This window comes from Bufo bufo, chromosome 2 (assembly GCF_905171765.1).
Source record: "Bufo bufo chromosome 2, aBufBuf1.1, whole genome shotgun sequence".
NCBI lineage: Eukaryota > Metazoa > Chordata > Amphibia > Anura > Bufonidae > Bufo > Bufo bufo.
Genome location: NC_053390.1, coordinates 412,359,545 through 412,379,261, shown reverse-complemented (window position 1 = coordinate 412,379,261; position 19,717 = coordinate 412,359,545). Strand labels below are relative to the sequence as shown.

Sequence of the window (19,717 nt, the reverse complement as noted above, 5' to 3'; positions counted from 1 at the left end):
TCACATTTGTAATAATCACCAATTATGCAAGATTAGGGCATATTGTACCCAATATGAATTACACCATGTATATTTTTATATGCACCTATTCGTCACTATATATATACTAGTTGTATGGATGAATTATACCATTTACATGATTGTTATTTTTATATTCATCTTATTTATGTCTATGACTATTGGAATTGATTTGTAATCATGTTAATTACTGTCACTATTTATGTATGCCATTATGCACATGTTACTCAGCTGGACAAAGGCTCCATAGAGAGAGCTGAAACGTTGCTGCTGGTTGGGTGAATAAACCTTCCACTTCTTTTCACAACCTGGAGTGCTGCCTTCGTTTTTGCTGTATATATATATATATATATATATATATACACTGCACAGTACCACTTCTCATGTCCTGTATACTGGGTGTAATTCTCAGTATCTACTGTTATTCTGTATATATGGACACTGCACAGTACCACTTCTCTTGTCCTGTATACTGGGTGTAATTCTCAGTATCTACTGTTATTCTGTATATATGGACACTGCACAGTACCACTTCTCTTGTCCTGTATTCTGGGTGTAACTCTAGGTATTCGCTCTTATTCTGTATATATGGACACTGCACAGTACCGCTTATCCTGTCCTGTATGCTGGGTGTAAGTCTCAGTATCTGCTGTTATTCTGTATATATGGACACTGCACAGTACCACTTCTCTTGTCCTGCATGCTGGGTGTAATTCTTAGTATCTGCTGTTATTCTGTATATTTGGACACTGCACAGTACCACTTCTCTTGTCCTGTATACTGGGTGTAATTCTCAGTATCTGCTCTCATTCTGTATATTTGGACACTGCACAGTACCACTTCTCTTGTCCTGTATACTGGGTGTAATTTTCAGTATCTGCTGTTATTCTGTATATATGGACACTGCACAGTACCACTTCTCTTGTCCTGTATGCTGGGTGTAATTCTAGGTATTCGCTCTTATTCTGTGTACATGGACACTGCACAGTACCACTTCTCTTGTCCTGTATGCTGGGTGTAATTCTAGGTATTCGCTCTTATTCTGTGTACATGGACACTGCACAGTACCACTTCGCTTGTTTTGTATGCTGGGTGTAATTCTTAGTATCTACTGTTATTCTGTATATTTGGACACTGCACAGTACCACTTCTCTTGTCCTGTTCCTCGGGCAATCTCAGTCTTTCAACAGGTTTAAAAAACATTGTTTGCTGGTGGCAGATCGTGCTGTCTAACCACGATCTGCTGCAGATAAACAATGATTCAGTGTGGGGACGAGCGATGGCATTAGCTTTCACTTCTTTCAATATTGTGAAGGAGATCGCTGCATTTAATAGCACTGGTCTTCTCCACTGTGGAACAGACCTGCATCACCTGGCTGTCTAATACAGCCTTTGGTTATTATACTGATTTAGCTCTCTGCAGTCTGTATTTACTGTGGGGTTTGTGTCTGAATACACTTAGGTGTCTGGTCTGGGGTCTTAATTCATTTTGGGGCTGTAAAGAAGGAGTTGTGATCTTGTGATTAAATTAGCAATGTTAAATTGCAAGGCCAGTAACGTAATGGGTTGCATCAAAAGGGGCATATATGCCCGTGGTGAGAACATAGTCCTACCACTTTGCAAATCACTAGTCAGACCACACATGGAGTTCTGTGTACAGTTCTGGGCTCCTGTGAACAAGGCAGACATAGCAGAGCTGGAGAGGGTTCAGAGGAGGGCAATTAAAGTAATAACTGGAATGGGTGGACTACAGTACCCAGAAAGATTATCAAAATTGGCTTCTACCTCACAGTTTTTTTTTTGTCTTCCTTTGGATCAACTTGCAGGATATCAGATTGAACAGGATAGACAATTTTTTTTAGCCTTACAAACTATGTTACTATGTATATGTAAATGGATGGCATAGTGCATTACCTAATATACATTCTGTGCATCGGAATCTCCCTGATAAAACTAGTGCAAAACAGTGAATGATGGTGTGTGTGTGTATGCTGTCTATGTGTGTTTGTACATGCTGTATACTAGATGTGTGTATATGCTATATGTATGTGTATGTATATATGTGTGTATATGTTATATACTGTATTTACGTGTGTTTGCTGTGTATATATATGCTGTGTATGTATTTTCATTTTGCAAGTTTAAGTCTGTCCCTCTGAGTGTTCGTGATTCCACACCTATTCCTGGTCTGTATGGCAGGATCCCTGGATTCAGCTCCAGAATAAAAAGTGATTAAAAAGTGTTATGTATCCCAAAATGATACCAATAAAAACTACAAGTCGTCTTGCAAAAATCAAGTCCTCACATAACTCTGTAGAATGAAAATTAAAAAAGTTATGGATCCTGGGATGCCATGATGCAAAAACATTTAGTTTTTTTTTTAAAAGGTGTGCAAAATTAGTAAAACGTAAAAAGAATGTAGCAAACTTTATAACTTAAAAACTCAGTGGCAGCATTGCAGTTTTTTCCCATCAGCCTCCCAGAAAGTAAAATAAAATAAAAGTTAATCAGTAAGTTATGTATATCCCAAAATGGCACCATTAAAAACTACAACTTGTCCTGCAAAAAACAAGTTATAGCTCTTGGTATTCGACAATGAAATATGGAAAAATATTGGTTATTAAGGCCCAAAAAAGGCTTATTACGAAGGTCACTAATGATCACATCATTCATTTATTTTATTTTTCTAAACCATTAAAAGGTCTCATATCTGCAAGACCTTTGTACCTATTATACAGCAATAAAATGTTTTTGTAAATGGCTGGTAGAGTACAACCTCTTCAAATTCTATGGTTTTAACGTATCAGGGCAAAATAAACAAATCTGGTCTTTGGAAGGTCTTAAAGGGGTTGTCTCAATTCAGAAAATGGCATTTATCATGTAGACAAAATGAATACAAGGCACTTACTAATTGTGTATTGTGATTGTCCGTATTGCCTGCCGTGGCTGGCTTGATTCATTTTTCCATCACATTATACCAGAGGTGGGCAAACTTTTTGACTCGTGGGCCACAATGGGTTCATATATTGGACCCGGGGGCCAGACCAAGAGTAGATGGATGGGGCGTTTGTGTGAATTAATATAAATTAAATTTAAATTTCGTAACATTAAAGGTTTAGTTTAATTCAAGGTAAAAAAGCATAAAAAAAGTTATTGTACAAAACTTTTATGCAATGTATTTCTTTCATAACATAGTATGTATAACTCACCTTCAATTTTAGTGGGAACAGTGTTGTTGGTCTCCCTTTTTTGCTAAGGCATCAAAGTCTCCATAGTGCCCCCCCATATTGTGCCAGTATATAGGGCCCCCATAGTGCTTCCCTTCTTCTCCATAGTGGCCCCCATAGTGCTTCCCCCTCTTCTCCATAGTCACCCCCATATTTTGGCAGTATATAGGGCCCCCACCCTCCTTCTTGCCACAGTATACTATAAATAATAAAAACAACAAACACATATACTTACCTTATGCTGCTGTCAGTGATGCGTTGCAGGCCTGTGTCCCGCTCTGTATGGCTCAGACGGCTCCATGATGTCATCACGCCGCCTGCACCGGCCTCTGATAGGCTACAGGCACTAGGCCTGTAGCCTATCAGAGGAACGGGCAAGGGAGATGCCTCTCCCCTGCACCATTCATCTGTATCGCTGTCCTGAGGACGGCGATACAGATGAATATGGAGATGAGCGCTTCCACAATGGAAGTGCTCATCTCCACTCCTGCTGCCTCCGGACAGAAAGGGCCCCCCTCCGGTGATGGGCCCTGCTGACGACGCCCCCCTCTTCTGTCGTCCTCGCCCGGCTTTAGAAACGGCCCTAGGAGGAAGCATGGAATCCTCAATCGCCGCCTGAACTCAACCCGGCTCAGTCACTTCCCATCGCAGTCGCATGAGCAGCTCTGCGAGCCGTAGTTTGCCCATCACTGCATTATACACTGCTCGTTTCCTATTGTGTAAATCACATTTTTGTGTGAAACATATTTTTTTTTTCCATGTCACTATCTATATTTAATAAATTTTGTATAACACAATTTTCACACTGGCCACTGGGCCTAATAACAGATCATGATTTCCTGTTCTGCAAAAGTAACTTTCCAGTAGCCATTATCGTTATCACCAGAGGCAGAATTACAATGACAAGTAACACCTCTATATAGATAACACAGAATCCACAATAGGTGAAATCACAGTTTATTGTCATGGCAGGGGATAGTGAGCCTTAACTTCACCTGCACTACTGTCTCTGCCTAATTGCACAATCCATCCTAGATGATGGCCCACAACTGACGACCGTCCCTTCCTGACCTCTGCACATGTCACAGAGAATGCCTAGAAAACTTTCCCATTTAAGTCAGTGGGGGTCAGGTCTTGTCCATTGGGTCTATGGCCCATTTAGTTGTGCTCAAATTACATGAAGAGTTAACATTTCTTAGGCCTAGTGGCCAGTGTGAAAATTGCAGGATTGTATAGATAAGTATTGAAAGTGATATGGAAAAATAAATAAAAATCTAAAAAACTGTTTAAACACAAAAATGTCATTTACACAATAGGAACCAAGCAGTGTATATATGTGATGGAAAAATTAATCAAGCCAGCAAAGGAGACAATATAGGCAATCACAATACATTAGCTAGTACCTTGTATTCATTTTGTCTACATTCAAAAAAAATATACATTTAACACGAAAAAGTGATTCAAACAATATATCATTTTTGATGACATTTCCTTTAAAATGACAACATTGGATGAACAGCAACACATGACAAATTACACAGTGTCATCATTTATTTAGCAAAAACTGTGTGTGAAAAATTAGTACTGTTAGGGCGAGTATTCCGGGCGGATGTGATGCGTGAGTTGAACGCATTGCACCCGCACTGAATACCGACCCATTCATTTCTATGGGGCTGTTCACATGAGCGGTGATTTTCACGCATCACTTGTGCGTTTGCGTGAAAATCGCAGCATGTTCTATATTCTGCGTTTTTCACGGAACGCAGGCCCCATAGAAGTGAATGGGGTTGCGTGAAAATCGCAAAATATCCGCAAGAAAGTGCGGATGCGGTGCGATTTTCACGCACGGTTGCTAGGATACGATCGGGATGGAGACCCGATCATTATTATTTTCCCCAGAATGCATAGTAAAACATCGCTGGAGGGATTAAAAAAATAAAAATAAAAATTTAACTCACCTTAGTCCACTTGATCGCGTAGCCGGCATCTCCTTCTGTCTTCATCTGATCTCTGTGCAGCAATAGGACCTGTGGTGACATCACTTCGGTCATCACATGATCCATCACATGATCTTTTTCCATGGTGATGGATCATGTGATGACCGGAATGACGTCACCACAGGTCCTGTAGCTGCACAGAGATCAGATGAAGACAGAAGGAGATGCCGGGCTACGCGATCAAGTGGACTAAGGTGAGTTAAATTTTTTTAAAATTTTTTTAACCCCTCCAGCGATGTTTTACTATGCATTCTGTATTCAGAATGCTATTATTTTCCCTTATAACCATGTTATAAGGGAAAATAATTCAATCTACAGAACACCGATCCCAAGCCCGAACTTCTGTGAAGAAGTTCGGGTTTGGGTACCAAACATGCGCAATTTTTCTCACGCGAGTGCAAAACGCATTACAATGTTTTGCACTCGCGCGGAAAAATCGCGGGTGTTCCCGTAACGCACCCGCACATTTTCCCGCAATGCCCGTGTGAAGGAGGCCTTACTGCTTCCATAGGAATTTAAAGGATGAGTAGAAGCCAGGTGTTGGTGATTAACTGATCATCAGCAAATGTGACCACCTGTATAAAGGCTGACGTTTTGGGAGTTTACTGGTCTGGAGCATTCAGATGAACTTTATTTTTCTCATGACTGTATATGATAAAGTCCCTTTATGTAAAAAAAAAAAAGCATGTGTGATAAATATTTATAGCATACTTATATATGGTTAACAGAAAATAGCAAAATGTGTTGTTTTCACTTGTTAAAGGTCAAGTCCACCTTAAAACATCTTCAGGTGTGTCACTGAGGCATGTCAGAAGACATCATCAGTGAGGGACTGTGCCGTGTGACACTGAAATCACTGAAATTGAGAAGCACTGTTTTAAGTGATATGCCCCTTTTGTCTTCTAAAGGTGAATTTACACGGGCCGATTTTCGGGCAAATTTTATGACAGTTCCTGCGAATGCTCGTTCCCGACAATCTGCCCATCTAAATGTGCCACCGATCACCCGATGAACTCTCGTTCGTGCAGGCACATCAATTATCATTTCTGGGCAGCAATGATTCTGTATAGAGACGAGGGATTGCAATAGCGATCCCTTGTCCTCATTCTGTGTAGGAAATCGCTGTTTGTAAATGCAGTGGTCTCCTTCGCTGAACGAGCAGCCGACTGTTGGGAAGGAACGCTTCCTTCCCGACAATCAGCTGTGATATTGTGCGGTGTAAACCCGCCTTTAGAGTTCTCCTAGTCTGTTATCAGAATCTCTTGTTCCAATCTCCAGTTGCAGTAAATAGGAAATTACTATCGGCGATAATAGACTCTGAGATCTGTAGATCTCAAGTAAGAAGGTACAGCACTCAGCTTAGCTGGGGGTTACAGGCAACATCCGAAGACATCTTCTGATGTGTTTTAGAATTTGAAGGTAGACCTCCCCTTTATGGAAACCCAAGAAATGTACTTAGGATTTCATTTTCAAGAAGGCAATGACTGTGTACCTCTAGTGGTGACCTACAACCCACAACTAGAGGTACTAAGGAAAACATCAGGAGTCCACTACCATCCAATATACAGAAAGGAACTTTATCTCTGCAATGTGAGGAGCTGCAAAACCTGTTCACACATACTAACCACAGACAGGATACGCATCTCCAACACCCAGCAGGACTATAAGATTCCTGGAATATTCACATGTTCTGCATCCAATGTGGTGTACTTCATTATGTGCACTAAATGTCCAACTCAGGATCTTAATGTGGGAGAAACAGGGCAGACATTTAGGGCGAGGATAAGGTCTCACCGTCATACTATAAAGAGGAAAAAGACAACATTCCCTGTTGCCAAACATTTTAGCGATCCTGGCCATAGTACTGTATTACAGACCTCCAAGTATTAATATTAAAGGGTCATTTCAAATCCCAAAGGGATAGACAAGTTTGGGAATACATATTTATGTCTGTCTTTGATACACTCAACACAGGACAGAATTTGTCTCAAGGTTTTATGGCCTCTACAACATCTGAGGAGACTAACAAACTTAGCTTGAAACCATGTTTCATTAGAGATTTTTTCATTCCTGGCCTGAAGAAGGGACCTCAGAGTCTCGAAAGCTTGCCTTATGATGTAAGAGGCAGCCCTGAATCCACCATTTCCAGCACTTATATCTATGCAGACTGTCATGTTTCCCTCCGTCCACCAGAGGCCACTGTGACTAAACAGGAACCTGAGTTGTGCTGGCCAGAGGCTAAGAAAGAGTTAAGAAGTTTTTCCCGGGCTGTTGGAGAAGTTGCTGGGACCTTGCTGAGATGACAGGGAGAGATGGACTGCTGAGAGATAACCGAAAAAGACTGGAGCAGCAGGAGGCTATATTAGCTGAGATTTTCCTGACAGCTGTGGAGCTGCACACAGAGGACTTCACTGTGTGTTCCAGAGTGGGACCGTGTATAGAGACCAGCCGGATCCTTCCTGCCAGAGGTGGAGAGCTGCATCTGTTGTGACCACAGAGAGAAAGACAGACAAGCAAGCGACCGGACCTGGAGCCAGACTGCATCTTATTGGATCCAAGAGAATCTGCAGAACTGTGAGTGGCATCGGTGCTTTCCTGTGATAGGTTATAGAGTCAGGGACTTAGTCAGTGCAGTGCAGAAGCGTCCCCTGGGTAGCAGGGATAGATAGGAGTATACTAGCTGAGTGTAGCATGGACTCTGATGTGTATACTGTGGAACGCATTTATTCTAACTCGTGTTCATGTAATCTGTGTAAACCTGTTTATAAACGTTAATCAGATTTTCCAGCAGTTACATCTGGTTCTTTAATAAAGCCAGTTTTTGTTTCAGTCCCCTTGTCCGCTGTACTGTACTTGAATCCTGCTTTGCGGTCTCTCCCTCCTCTGACCGCTACAATAAAATCATTTATTTTAGTTGGCCATTAAAAGGTTTTAAATGACAATATTTTATATTGTTTCTCTTCAGGATTTTCAAGATGATCATATTTTAATCTGGAAAAATAAAAGTTTACCCTTTAATGCTTCGTTGAACTCCTTCATTGAAACAACTGATTGATTGTATGCAGTCATGCACACCTGATTAGTCAATCTGTCCTGGAGGCTGGTTTTAAAGTCAGTATAAAACTGAGTCTGCTTATATAGCACCTACCAGTAGCCATTTGGCTCCAGGAGAAGTATATAGTGGGCTCAGCATGCATGTTGGTACTTGCATCCCTGGATCCGATGAAAGCTGTAATGGCACCGGACGGGGTTAAAACCAGAGTGTGCTTGGCGTGCATGCTGCACCTGCATTCCCTGGATTTTGCGTGGCTGTCATGGCCCATAAACAGGTAGGAACTAGTGTTAGGGACCACTCCATAGAGGCGACCTTGACGTGGTGAATGGCTTATTACGCTTTGGCCAAAATGTACACCAATGCCTCATCCAGCATAGAGGCAGGGCAGAATGCTGGCTGCAGAGTGCTATTGCATTTGTATTTTGCGTTTGTATATGTATTTCGCCATAGCGTTGTGCACCTGCATACAGGGTTGTGCTGACTCAATCACCCACATTTTTTCTTTGTAGTATATATTGGAGGCGTGGCGATCTCCATGCAGTCATGCACACCTGACCAGTCAATCGGTCCTGGAGGCTGGTTTTAAAGTCAGTATAAAACTGAGTCTGCTTATATAGCACCTACCAGTAGCCATTTGGCTCCAGGAGAAGTATATAGTGGGCTCAGCATGCATGTTGGTACTTGCATCCCTGGATCCGATGAAAGCTGTAATGGCACCGGACGGGGTTAAAACCAGAGTGTGCTTGGCGTGCATGCTGCACCTGCATTCCCTGGATTTTGCATGGCTGTCATGGCCCATAAACAGGTAGGAACTAGTGTTAGGGACCACTCCATAGAGGCGACCTTGACGTTGTGAGTGGCTTATTACGCTTTGGCCAAAATGTACACCAATGCCTCATCCAGCATAGAGGCAGGGCAGAATGCTGGTTGCAGAGTGCTATTGCATTTATATTTTGCGTTTGTATATGTATTTCGCCATAGCATTGTGCACCTGCATACAGGGTTGTGCTGACTCAATCACCCACATTTTTTCTTTGTAGTATATATTGGAGGCATGGCGATCTTCTTGCAGTCGTGCACACCTGACCAGTCAATCTGTCCTGGAGGCTGGTTTTAAAGTCAGTATAAAACTGAGTCTGCTTATATAGCACCTACCAGTAGCCATTTGGCTCCAGGAGAAGTATATAGTGGGCTCAGCATGCATGTTGGTACTTGCATCCCTGGATCCGATGAAAGCTGTAATGGCACCGGACGGGGTTAAAAGCAGAGTGTGCTTAGCGTGCATGCTGCACCTGCATTCCCTGGATTTTGCGTGGCTGTCATGGCCCATAAACAGGTAGGAACTAGTGTTAGGGACCACTCCATAGAGGCGACCTTGACGTGGTGAGTGGCTTATTACGCTTTGGCCAAAATGTACACCAATGCCTCATCCAGCATAGAGGCAGGGCAGAATGCTGGTTGCAGAGTGCTATTGCATTTGTATTTTGCATTTGTATATGTATTTCGCCATAGCGTTGTGCACCTGCATACAGGGTTGTGCTGACTCAATCACCCACATGATCATATTTTAATCTGGAAAAATAAAAGTTTACCCTTTAATGCTTCGTTGAACTCCTTCATTGAAACAACTGATTGATTGTATGCTTCCCATGAAGGCGCTACATCTGGCGCTACCTGTTCCATTTGTTCTTCCAAACATTTTAGCAAACCTGCAATTTTGCTGTAACCACTGTATTCTACAGAAACAAACTGTTGAAAAAAGGACAATTAATATAAGAAAAAAAATGAAATTCCTACCATGATCAGCATATCACAAGTCTAAAGTCTTTCCATTGTCTCTGAATGTCAAAAACAGGCAGTCATATTAGGTTGAGTTCACATCTGTGTTGGAGGCTCGGTTTGCGGCAGCTGATTTTTGTTTCATCAGTTTAACTTATACATTTTGTTTATACGTTAATCATAAGACAAAAACGTTAGGTGAACCCAGCCTTAAGCAGGTATTATTAAAGGGAGTCTGCAATTTTGCACATGCTACACTGTGGACATCATTACATAGGGGCTTGGCCCTCTCTGGCTCTGAAAGTGTGTACACCTCGATGTATAAAAATTCAAGTTACTGTGCTGAACCCTTCCTTGCATGCTTACAAACCATAAAGATGTTTACCCTGACCTCAAGTAGAAGTTCTAACCATTGTGCTGCACAACTATGAAGTTCATAATCCTTATGCCCTCACCCAGATCCCTGGCACCAGCTGACAAAAACAGTTAGTTAAAGAGCACCTAACCTTTCAACAAACTTTGCATCATTCAGTAGTAAAGTGTGTACATATGAGAAATAACACTATATCTAGCAATTATATGACTTGTATCTGGCAGTTTTCTGATCTGTATGCTAGATCTTGGATCATAGAGGACATTACATAGAAATATTCACTTGTATGGATATAAATAAAGCACTACGTTTGAGATCTAAATTTAATATTTAGCTGGAGTAATCTTTTTGCCTGTGTGTTGTCTTTCTTGTCTTACTCAGCTTCTGCTCACTCCTTCCCTTTCCATAGACTTGTATGGCATCATCTAAGGGTACTTTGACACTAGCATTTTTCTTTTCCGGTATTGAGTTCCGTCATTCTGAATAGAGAGCATTCCGTTCAGTATGCATCAGGATACATCAGTTCAGTCCCTCTTACGTTTTTTGGCCGGAGAAAATACTGCAGCATGCTGCATTTTTCTCTACGGCCAAAAATCCTGAACACTTGCCGGAATGCCGGATCCGGCATTAATTTCCATTGAAATGTATTAGTGCCTTTAAAATTGCAGCATTGACGGATCTGTTCTTCCGGTCCGCACATGCGCAGACATTTAAATCTACCGGATCAGTTTTTCGGGATGACACCGGAGAGACGGATCCGGTTTTTCAATGCATCCGTTTGCATCCGGATTGCCGAAATCCTCTGCTGCAAGTGTAAAAGTACCCTAATCTGATCCTTCAGTGAGCAGATAGCCATCCTGGTCTCATTAAGGCAGATTTCTCATAAATTTCAGAGACAACATCATTTTAGAAAAGGAGGGGAGAGGAAGAAACAGCTGATAACTCTAGAACAAGGCATTTTGTTAAGATAAGATATATTATAAAGATTATTACAGTCACGTGTACTATTGATTTATGCAAAGTTTTGTGAAAAGTTAGTGACCATTTAAATAGGTACCTCTTATTTCATTACAACTCTTAAATCAAGCAGAGTTTACCACAGTGGGTAAAATGATAAAGTTTTCTGGCTTATGTCTGCATCATTGTTTTCAAATCTGCTGACCTGTTTTCTATAATCCCATTATTTCTTCTAGTGCAGTTGGACCACATATTGCAACATGTGTCCCTCCCAAGTTAAATCGGTGCCATAAAACATTCTAAATTCCAACTGTTACATATTTCTCCAGACCTAAAAGCCTCAAAACATGGACATGCAGCTTGTAAATAACTGGTGCTATCCGCAGTCCTTGTGGTGCATATGGGACAGATTATAAGACAAATTGTTTTAGAAAATGCACATTCCTTTTAATTAAGTTATAAAAAAATCATAGACAAAACCAGAACTAAGAAAAACGCAATAAGACTACACCTCCAATTATATAAAATACAATTTTATTATTAACCCCTTAAGGACACGGCCATATTTCACCTTAAGGACCAGGCCATTTTTTACAAATCTGACCAGTGTCACTTTAAGTGGTGATAACTTTAAAACGCTTTGACTTATCCAGGCCATTCTGAGATTGTTTTTTGTCACATATTGTACTTCATGACACTGGTAAAATGAAGTAAATTTTTTTTACCAAAAATGTGTAAAAAATTGCAAATTTCCGAGTTTCAATTTCTCTACTTCTATAATACATAGTAATACCTGCAAAAATAGCTATTACTTTACATTCCCCATATGTCTACTTCATGTTTGGATCATTTGGGAATGATATTTTATATTTTGGGGATGTTGCAAGGCTTAGAAGTTTTAGAAGCAAATCTTGAAATTTTTCTGAAATTTTCAAAAACCCAATTTTTAGGGACCAGTTCAGGTCTGAAGTCACTTTGTGAGGCTTACATAATAGAAACCACCCAAAAATCACCCCATTCTAGAAACTACACCCCTCAAGGTATTCTAAACTGATTTTACAAATGTCGTTAACCCTTTAGGTGTTGCACAAGAGTTATTGGCAAATGGAGATGAAATTGGAGAATTTCTATTTTTTGGCAAATTTTCCATTTTAATCCATTTTTTCCAGTAACAAAGCAAGGGTTAACAGCCAAACAAAATGCTATATTTATTGCCCCGATTCTGTAGTTTGCAGAAACACCCTATATGTGGCCGTAAACTACTGTACGGGCACACAGTAGGGCGTAGATGGAAAGGTGCGCCGTATGGTTTTTGGAAGGCCGATTTTGCTGGACTGGTTTATTTACACCATGTCCCATTTGAAGCCCCCCTGATGCACACCTAGAGTAGAAACTCCATAAAAGTGACACCGTCTAAGAAACTTCACCCCTCAAGGCATTCAAAACTGATTTTACAAACTTTGTTAACCCTTTAGGTGTTGCACAAGAGTTATTCGCAAATGGGGATGAAATTTCAGAATTAAATTTTTTTGCCAAATTTTCCATTTTGACCCATTTTTTCCACTAACAAAGCAAGGGTTAACAGCCAAACAAGACTATCTTTATTTCCCTGACTCTACCGGTTACAGAAACACCCCATATGTGGTCGTACACTACTGTACGGCCAGACGGCGGGGCGTAGAGGGAAAGGAGCGGCGTGTGGTTTTTGGAGGGCTGATTTTTATGGACCGGTTTATTTACACAGTGTCCTGTTTCAAGCCCCCCTGATGCACCCCTGGAGTAGAAACTCCAAAAAAGTGAACCCATCTAAGAAACTACACCCCTCAAGTAGGGGTGTACCTTATCCATTTCGGCTGATATTGTTACATATCGGCCGAAAATATGGGGTGTGGGATTTGTCACCCACCATCTGCGGGCGGGCGCCGGGCGGGCGGTTTACTGCATCTTTATTTTACCTTACAATCGTGACGCTCCAGTAAGAACTCTGCAGGCAGAGCGGAGGGCGGCGTAACGTCACTTACTCACGTGACGCGCCTGCTCCGCCTCCTTCATTCATAAAGTGGGCGGAGCAGGTGCATCACGTGAGTAAGTGACGTTACGCCGCCCTCCGCTCTGCCTGCAGAGTTGTTACTGGAGCGTCACGATTGTAAGGTAAAATAAAGATGCAGTGAGTGATACTGTGAGCAGCAGGGCCGGGGCTGTTATGGGTAGGGGGATCGGTCTATGGCACTGCTATGGGGAGGGGGGATCTGTGCACTGTAATGGGGAAAGGGATCTGTGCACTGTTATGGGGAAAGGGATCTGTGCACTGTTATGCCCATAACAGTGCACATATCCCCCCCCTCCATAACAGCGCCACCCACAGATCCCCCTCTCCATAACAGAGCCACCCACAGATCCCCCTCTCCATAACAGCGCCACCCACAGATCCCCCTCTCCATAACAGCGCCACCCACAGATCCCCCTCTCCATAACAGCACCACCCACAGATCCCCCTCTCCATAACAGCGCCACCCACAGATCCCCCTCTCCATAACAGTGCCACCCACAGATCCCCCTCTCCATAACAGCGCCACCCACAGATCCCCCTCTCCATAACAGCGCCACCCACAGATCCCCCTCTCCATAACAGCGCCACCCACAGATCCCCCTCTCCATAACAGCGCCACCCACAGATCCCCCTCTCCATAACAGCGCCACCCACAGATCCCCCTCTCCATAACAGCGCCACCCACAGATCCCCCTCTCCATAACAGCGCCACCCACAGATCCCCCTCTCCATAACAGCGCCACCCACAGATCCCCCTCTCCATAACAGCGCCACCCACAGATCCCCCTCTCCATAACAGTGCCACCCACAGATCCCCCTCTCCATAACAGAGCCACCCACAGATCCCCCTCTCCATAACAGTGCCACCCACAGATCCCCCTCTCCATAACAGCGCCACCCACAGATCCCTCTCTCCATAACAGCGCCACCCACAGATCCCCCTCTCCATAACAGCGCCAATCATTAAAAAAAAAGTATTTTAAAAGTATTTGGGCAAAAAGGCAGTTTCGGTTTCGGTTTTCGGTCAAGGGCATCCTGAATTTTCGGTTTCGGTTTCGGACCAGAATTTTCATTTCGGTGCACCCCTACCCTCAAGGTATTCAAAACTGATCTTACAAGCTATGTTAACCTTTTTAGGTGCTCCACAAGAGTTATTGGCAAATGGAGATGAAATTTCAGAATTTCATTTTTTTTTCAAATTTTCCATTTTAACCCATTTTTTCTACTAACAAAGCAAGGGTTAACAGCCAAACAAGACTGTATCTTTATTTCCCTGCCTCTGCCGTTTACAGAAACACCCCATATGTGGTCGTACACTACTGTACAGCCAGACGGCGGGGAGTAGAGGGAAAGGAGCGCTGTGTGGTTTTTGGAGGGCTGATTTTTATGGACCGGTTTATTTACACTCTGTCCTGTTTCAAGCCCCCCTGATGCACCCCTGGAGTAGAAACTCCCTAAAAGTGACCCCATTTTGGAAACTACGGGATAAGGTGGCGGTTTTGTTGGGACTTTTTTTAGGGTACATATGATTTTTGGTTGCTCTATATTTAATTTTTGTGAGGTAAGGTTACCAAAAATTTAAATTCAGAAATTTCATCTCCATCTCCATTTGCCATTAACTGTTGAGGAACACCTAAAGGGTTAATATAGTTTGTAAAATCAGTTTTGAATACCTTGAGGGGTGTAGTTTAGATGGGGTCACTTTTGGGGAGTCTCTACTCTAGGGGTGCTTTAGGGGGGCTTCAAAAGGGACATGGTGTCAATAAAAAAGGCCATCAAAATCGGCCTTCCAGAAACCATGTTGGTCCTTTCCTTTTGCGCCCTGCCTTTTAGTGATACAGCAGTTTACGACCACAAATGTGGCGTTTCTGTAAACTGCAGTATCAGGGTAATAAATATTAAGTTTTGTTTGGTTGTTAACCCTTGCTTTGTTACCGGAAAAAACGTACTGAAATGGAAAAGTACCAAAAATAGCTGTTTTGGCATCGTTTTAAATTTTTTCTTTGGACCGTGTTAATCTGGGGCCTTAGGTAATGTGGGTTTTTTTATAGAGGAGATTATTACCGACGCGGCGATACCAAATTTGTATACTTTTTTAAGATTATTTTAGTTTTACAAACTTTTTGAACAAATTTTTTTGGGTGTCTCAAGTCTGAGAACCATAGTTTTTATTGATTGTCGGTGGCTAAATGGAAAAGGGGATTATAAATTTAGTACTCCATGGAAGTGTGGTACTGGGGTCACTTTTAGGGAGTCTCTACTCTAGGGGTGCATCAGGGGGGCTTCAAAAGAAACATGGTGTCAATAAAAAAGGCACTCAAAATCGGCCTTTCAGAAACCATGTCGGTCCTTTCCTTTTGCGCCATGCCTTTTAGTGATACAGCAGTTTACGACCACAAATGTGGCGTTTCTGTAAACTGCAGTATCAGGGTAATAAATATTAAGTTTTGTTTGGTTGTTAACCCTTGCTTTGTTACCGGAAAAAACGGGTTGAAATGGAAAAGTGCCAAAAATAGCTGTTTTGGCATCGTTTTAAATTTTTTCTTTGGACTGTGTTAATATGGGGGGTTAGGTCATGTTTTTTTTTTATAGAGGAGATTCTTACGGATGCAGCGATACCTAATAAGTCTACTTTTTTTTACAATTATTTCGGTTTTAGACTATATTATCCTAGCCGATTGTATTAGGTAGGGGCTCATTTTTTGCGGGATGAGGGGACGGTTTTAATGGCACTATTTTGGGGCTATATGACTTTTTGATCGCTTGCTATCTAAGGTGACAAAAAAAATTCTTACCACAAGTCACTGATGAAGAGGTGAGGTCACCTCGAAACGCGTCTGGCGGGCTAAAGGAACCAAACTCTCACCAAGATATATATCCTGCAGGAACAAGAAGTGCGCACTCGAGAAAATCTGAACTATATAAGACAAACAGCATAACATCGTCTTTTCTCCAGCATCTATCTCGTAGAGAAAACACGTAACCACAAACCACCACGTGGGACGCAGACATTTGAGCGCCACAATAGCACAGTACGAAAGAAAGAAAAAAAGCTCCTGGTTTGGGTGAGTAGCTGTACTGCGGGAGGGACGCCCCTGCAGTAAGCACCATCAAGTCTTATATAAATAGAGACAATCGATCATTTAGTCATTTGCAAGAAAAATCGCATTGACAATCTGAAAGATACTTATCGATCACAGCTACATAGCCAGATTATTTAAATAAAAAATAATTGACATTTCAGTGGATTAAGTCAAAGCTACCGTATTTTTCGTCCTATAAGATGCACTGGCCCATAAGACGCACCTAGGTTTTTGAGGAGGAAAATAAGAAAAAAAATATTTTGAACCAAAAGGTGTGCTTTTGGTGGGTTTTTAACTAATTGTGGTCTGTGGATGGCGCACTGTTATTGGGGATCTGTGGGTGACGCACTGTTATGGGGGATCTGTGGATGACACTTATGGGGGATCTGTGGGTGACACTTATGGGGGATCTGTGGGTGACACTTATGGGGGATCTGTGGGTGACACTTATGGGGGATCTGTGGGTGACACTTATGGGGGATCTGTGGGTGACACTTATGGGGGATCTGTGGGTGACACTTATGGGGGATCTGTGGGTGACACTTATGGGGGATCTGTGGGTGACACTTATGGGGGATCTGTGGGTGACACTTATGGGGGATCTGTGGGTGACACTTATGGGGGATCTGTGGGTGACACTTATGGGGGATCTGTGGGTGGCACTTATGGGGGATCTGTGGGTGACACTTATGGGGGATCTGTGGGTGACACTTATGGGGGATCTGTGGGTGACACTTATGGGGGATCTGTGGGTGACACTTATGGGGGATCTGTGGGTGACACTTATGGGGGATCTGTGGGTGACACTTATGGGGGATCTGTGGGTGACACTTATGGGGGATCTGTGGGTGACACTTATGGGGGATCTGTGGGTGACACTTATGGGGGATCTGTGGGTGACACTTATGGGGGATCTGTGGGTGACACTTATGGGGGATCTGTGGGTGACACTTATGGGGGATCTGTGGGTGACACTTATGGGGGATCTGTGGGTGACACTTATGGGGGATCTGTGGGTGACACTTATGGGGGATCTGTGGGTGACACTTATGGGGGATCTGTGGGTGACACTTATGGGGGATCTGTGGGTGGCACTTATGGGGGATCTGTGGGTGACACTTATGGGGGATCTGTGGGTGACACTTATGGGGGATCTGTGGGTGACACTTATGGGGGATCTGTGGGTGACACTTATGGGGGATCTGTGGGTGACACTTATGGGGGATGTGTGGGTGACACTTATGGGGGATCTGTGGGTGACACTTATGGGGGATCTGTGGGTGACATTTATGGGGGATCTGTGGGTGACACTTATGGGGGATCTGTGGGTGACACTTATGGGGAATCTGTGGGTGACACTTATGAGGGATCTGTGGGTGACACTTATGGGGGATCTTTGGGTGGCTCTTATTGGGGTCTCTGGATGGCACTGTTATGGGGATCTGTGTATGACAGTTATGGGGGGGATCTGTGGATGACACATATATAGCATCTTATGCTATGTGTCATCCACAGATCTCCTCCATAACAGTGTCCCTGTAGTGAATGACCCTCAATACAGGGGGTGGGGGTCGCATCTGCTTTTATAATGACAGCGGGGCCCGTGCACTGACTGTATTCTACTACACGGGCCCCGCTCACTGTATATTATCGTATCTGTAATAGTTAATTGTTATGGATATAATCGCATAATCAGCGCCTGTATACTTACAACTACAAGCGCTCAGTAGGTAGCAGAGAGGAGGGAGGAGGCAGGCCGGGAGGACAGGCACTGGCAGCGTGAGTCACCACGTCATGCGCCCACGCCTTCTGCTTCTTTCATAAAGTGGGCGGCGCAGGCGTGTGACGTAGTGACTCACGCTGCCAGCGCCCGTCCTCCCAGCCTGCCTCCTCCCTCCTCTCTGCTACCGAGCGCTTGTAGTTGTAAGTATACAGGCGCTGATTATGCGATTATATACATAACAATTAACTATTACAGATACGAATTTGGGAAATTTGACATGTGTCACTTTTACTTATTCAAGCCATTCTGAGACTGTTTTCTTGTGACACATTTTACTTCATGATAGTGGTAAATTTCAGTTAATATTTTTCATTTTTATTTAAAAATTTCTCAACTTTCCAAATTTTAATTTCTCTGCCTTTAAAACCCAGTTTTGGAAACTATGGGATAAGGTGGCAGTTTTGTTGGTACTATTTTAGGGTACATATGATTTTTGGTTGCTTTATATTACACTTTTTTGTGAGGCAGGGTAACAAAAAAATAGCTGTTTTGGCACAGTTTTGATTTGACAGGTTAGATCAGGTGCTATTTTTATAGAGCAGTTTGCTACGGACGCGACAATACCAAATATGATTCGGTTGTTTGTTTCAGTTTTACATAACAAAGCTTTTAAAAAATAAAATAAAAAAATTGGTGTCTTCATATTCTGAAAGCATGGGCGACTGTCTTATGTAGGGGCTAATTTTTTTCAGGATGAGATGACAGTTTGATTGGTACCATTTTAGGGTGCATATGACTTTTTGATCAATTGGTATTACACTTTTTGTGATGTAAGGTGACAAAAAATTGCTTTTTTGACACAGTTTTGTTTATTTTTTATTACGGTATCTACCTGAGGGGTTAGTTCATGTGATATTTTTATACAGCAGGTTGTTACGGACACGGCAATATCTAATATGTATTTATTATTTATTTAAGTTTTACACAAAAGCATTTTTAAAACAAAAAAGAATCATGTTCTAGTGTCTCCATATTCTGAGAGCCATAGTTTTTTTTATTATTTAGGCGACTGTCTTATGTCAGGTCAAATTTTTTTGTGGGATGAGATGACAGTTTTAGTGGTACTATTTAGAGGTGCGTATGACTTTTTGATCGCTTGGTATTACACTTTTTGCGAAGTAAGGTGACCAAAAATGGCTTTTCTGACAGTTTTTCTTTATTTTTTTTTAAGGTGTTCACCTGAGGTTAGATCATGTGAAATTTTTAATATACTAGGTCATTAAGGACGTGGCGATTCCTTATATGTCCACTTTTTTTTATTTATTTAAGTTTTACACAATAAAAGCATTTTTGAAACAAAAATGAATCATGTTTTAGTGTCTCTATATTCTAAGAGCCATAGTTTTTTAAATTTTTTGGGGGCGATTGTCTTAGGTAGGGTCTCATTTTTTGCGG

The 19,717-nt window shown here is 42.2% G+C and overlaps 1 protein-coding gene across 3 annotated transcripts in view; it reads right to left on the bottom strand.

Moving 5' to 3' along the window:
- LOC120989283 (stimulated by retinoic acid gene 6 protein-like) overlaps positions 1 to 19,717 on the bottom strand; it is a 173,371-nt gene that overhangs the window by 62,553 nt on the left and 91,101 nt on the right. For all 3 annotated transcript variants that reach the window (XM_040417282.1, XM_040417279.1, XM_040417280.1), the window contains exon 10: positions 9,890 to 10,046. In XM_040417282.1, coding sequence (XP_040273216.1) covers positions 9,890 to 10,046 — 157 coding nt within the window. The remainder of the gene's footprint in view (positions 1 to 9,889; positions 10,047 to 19,717) is intronic.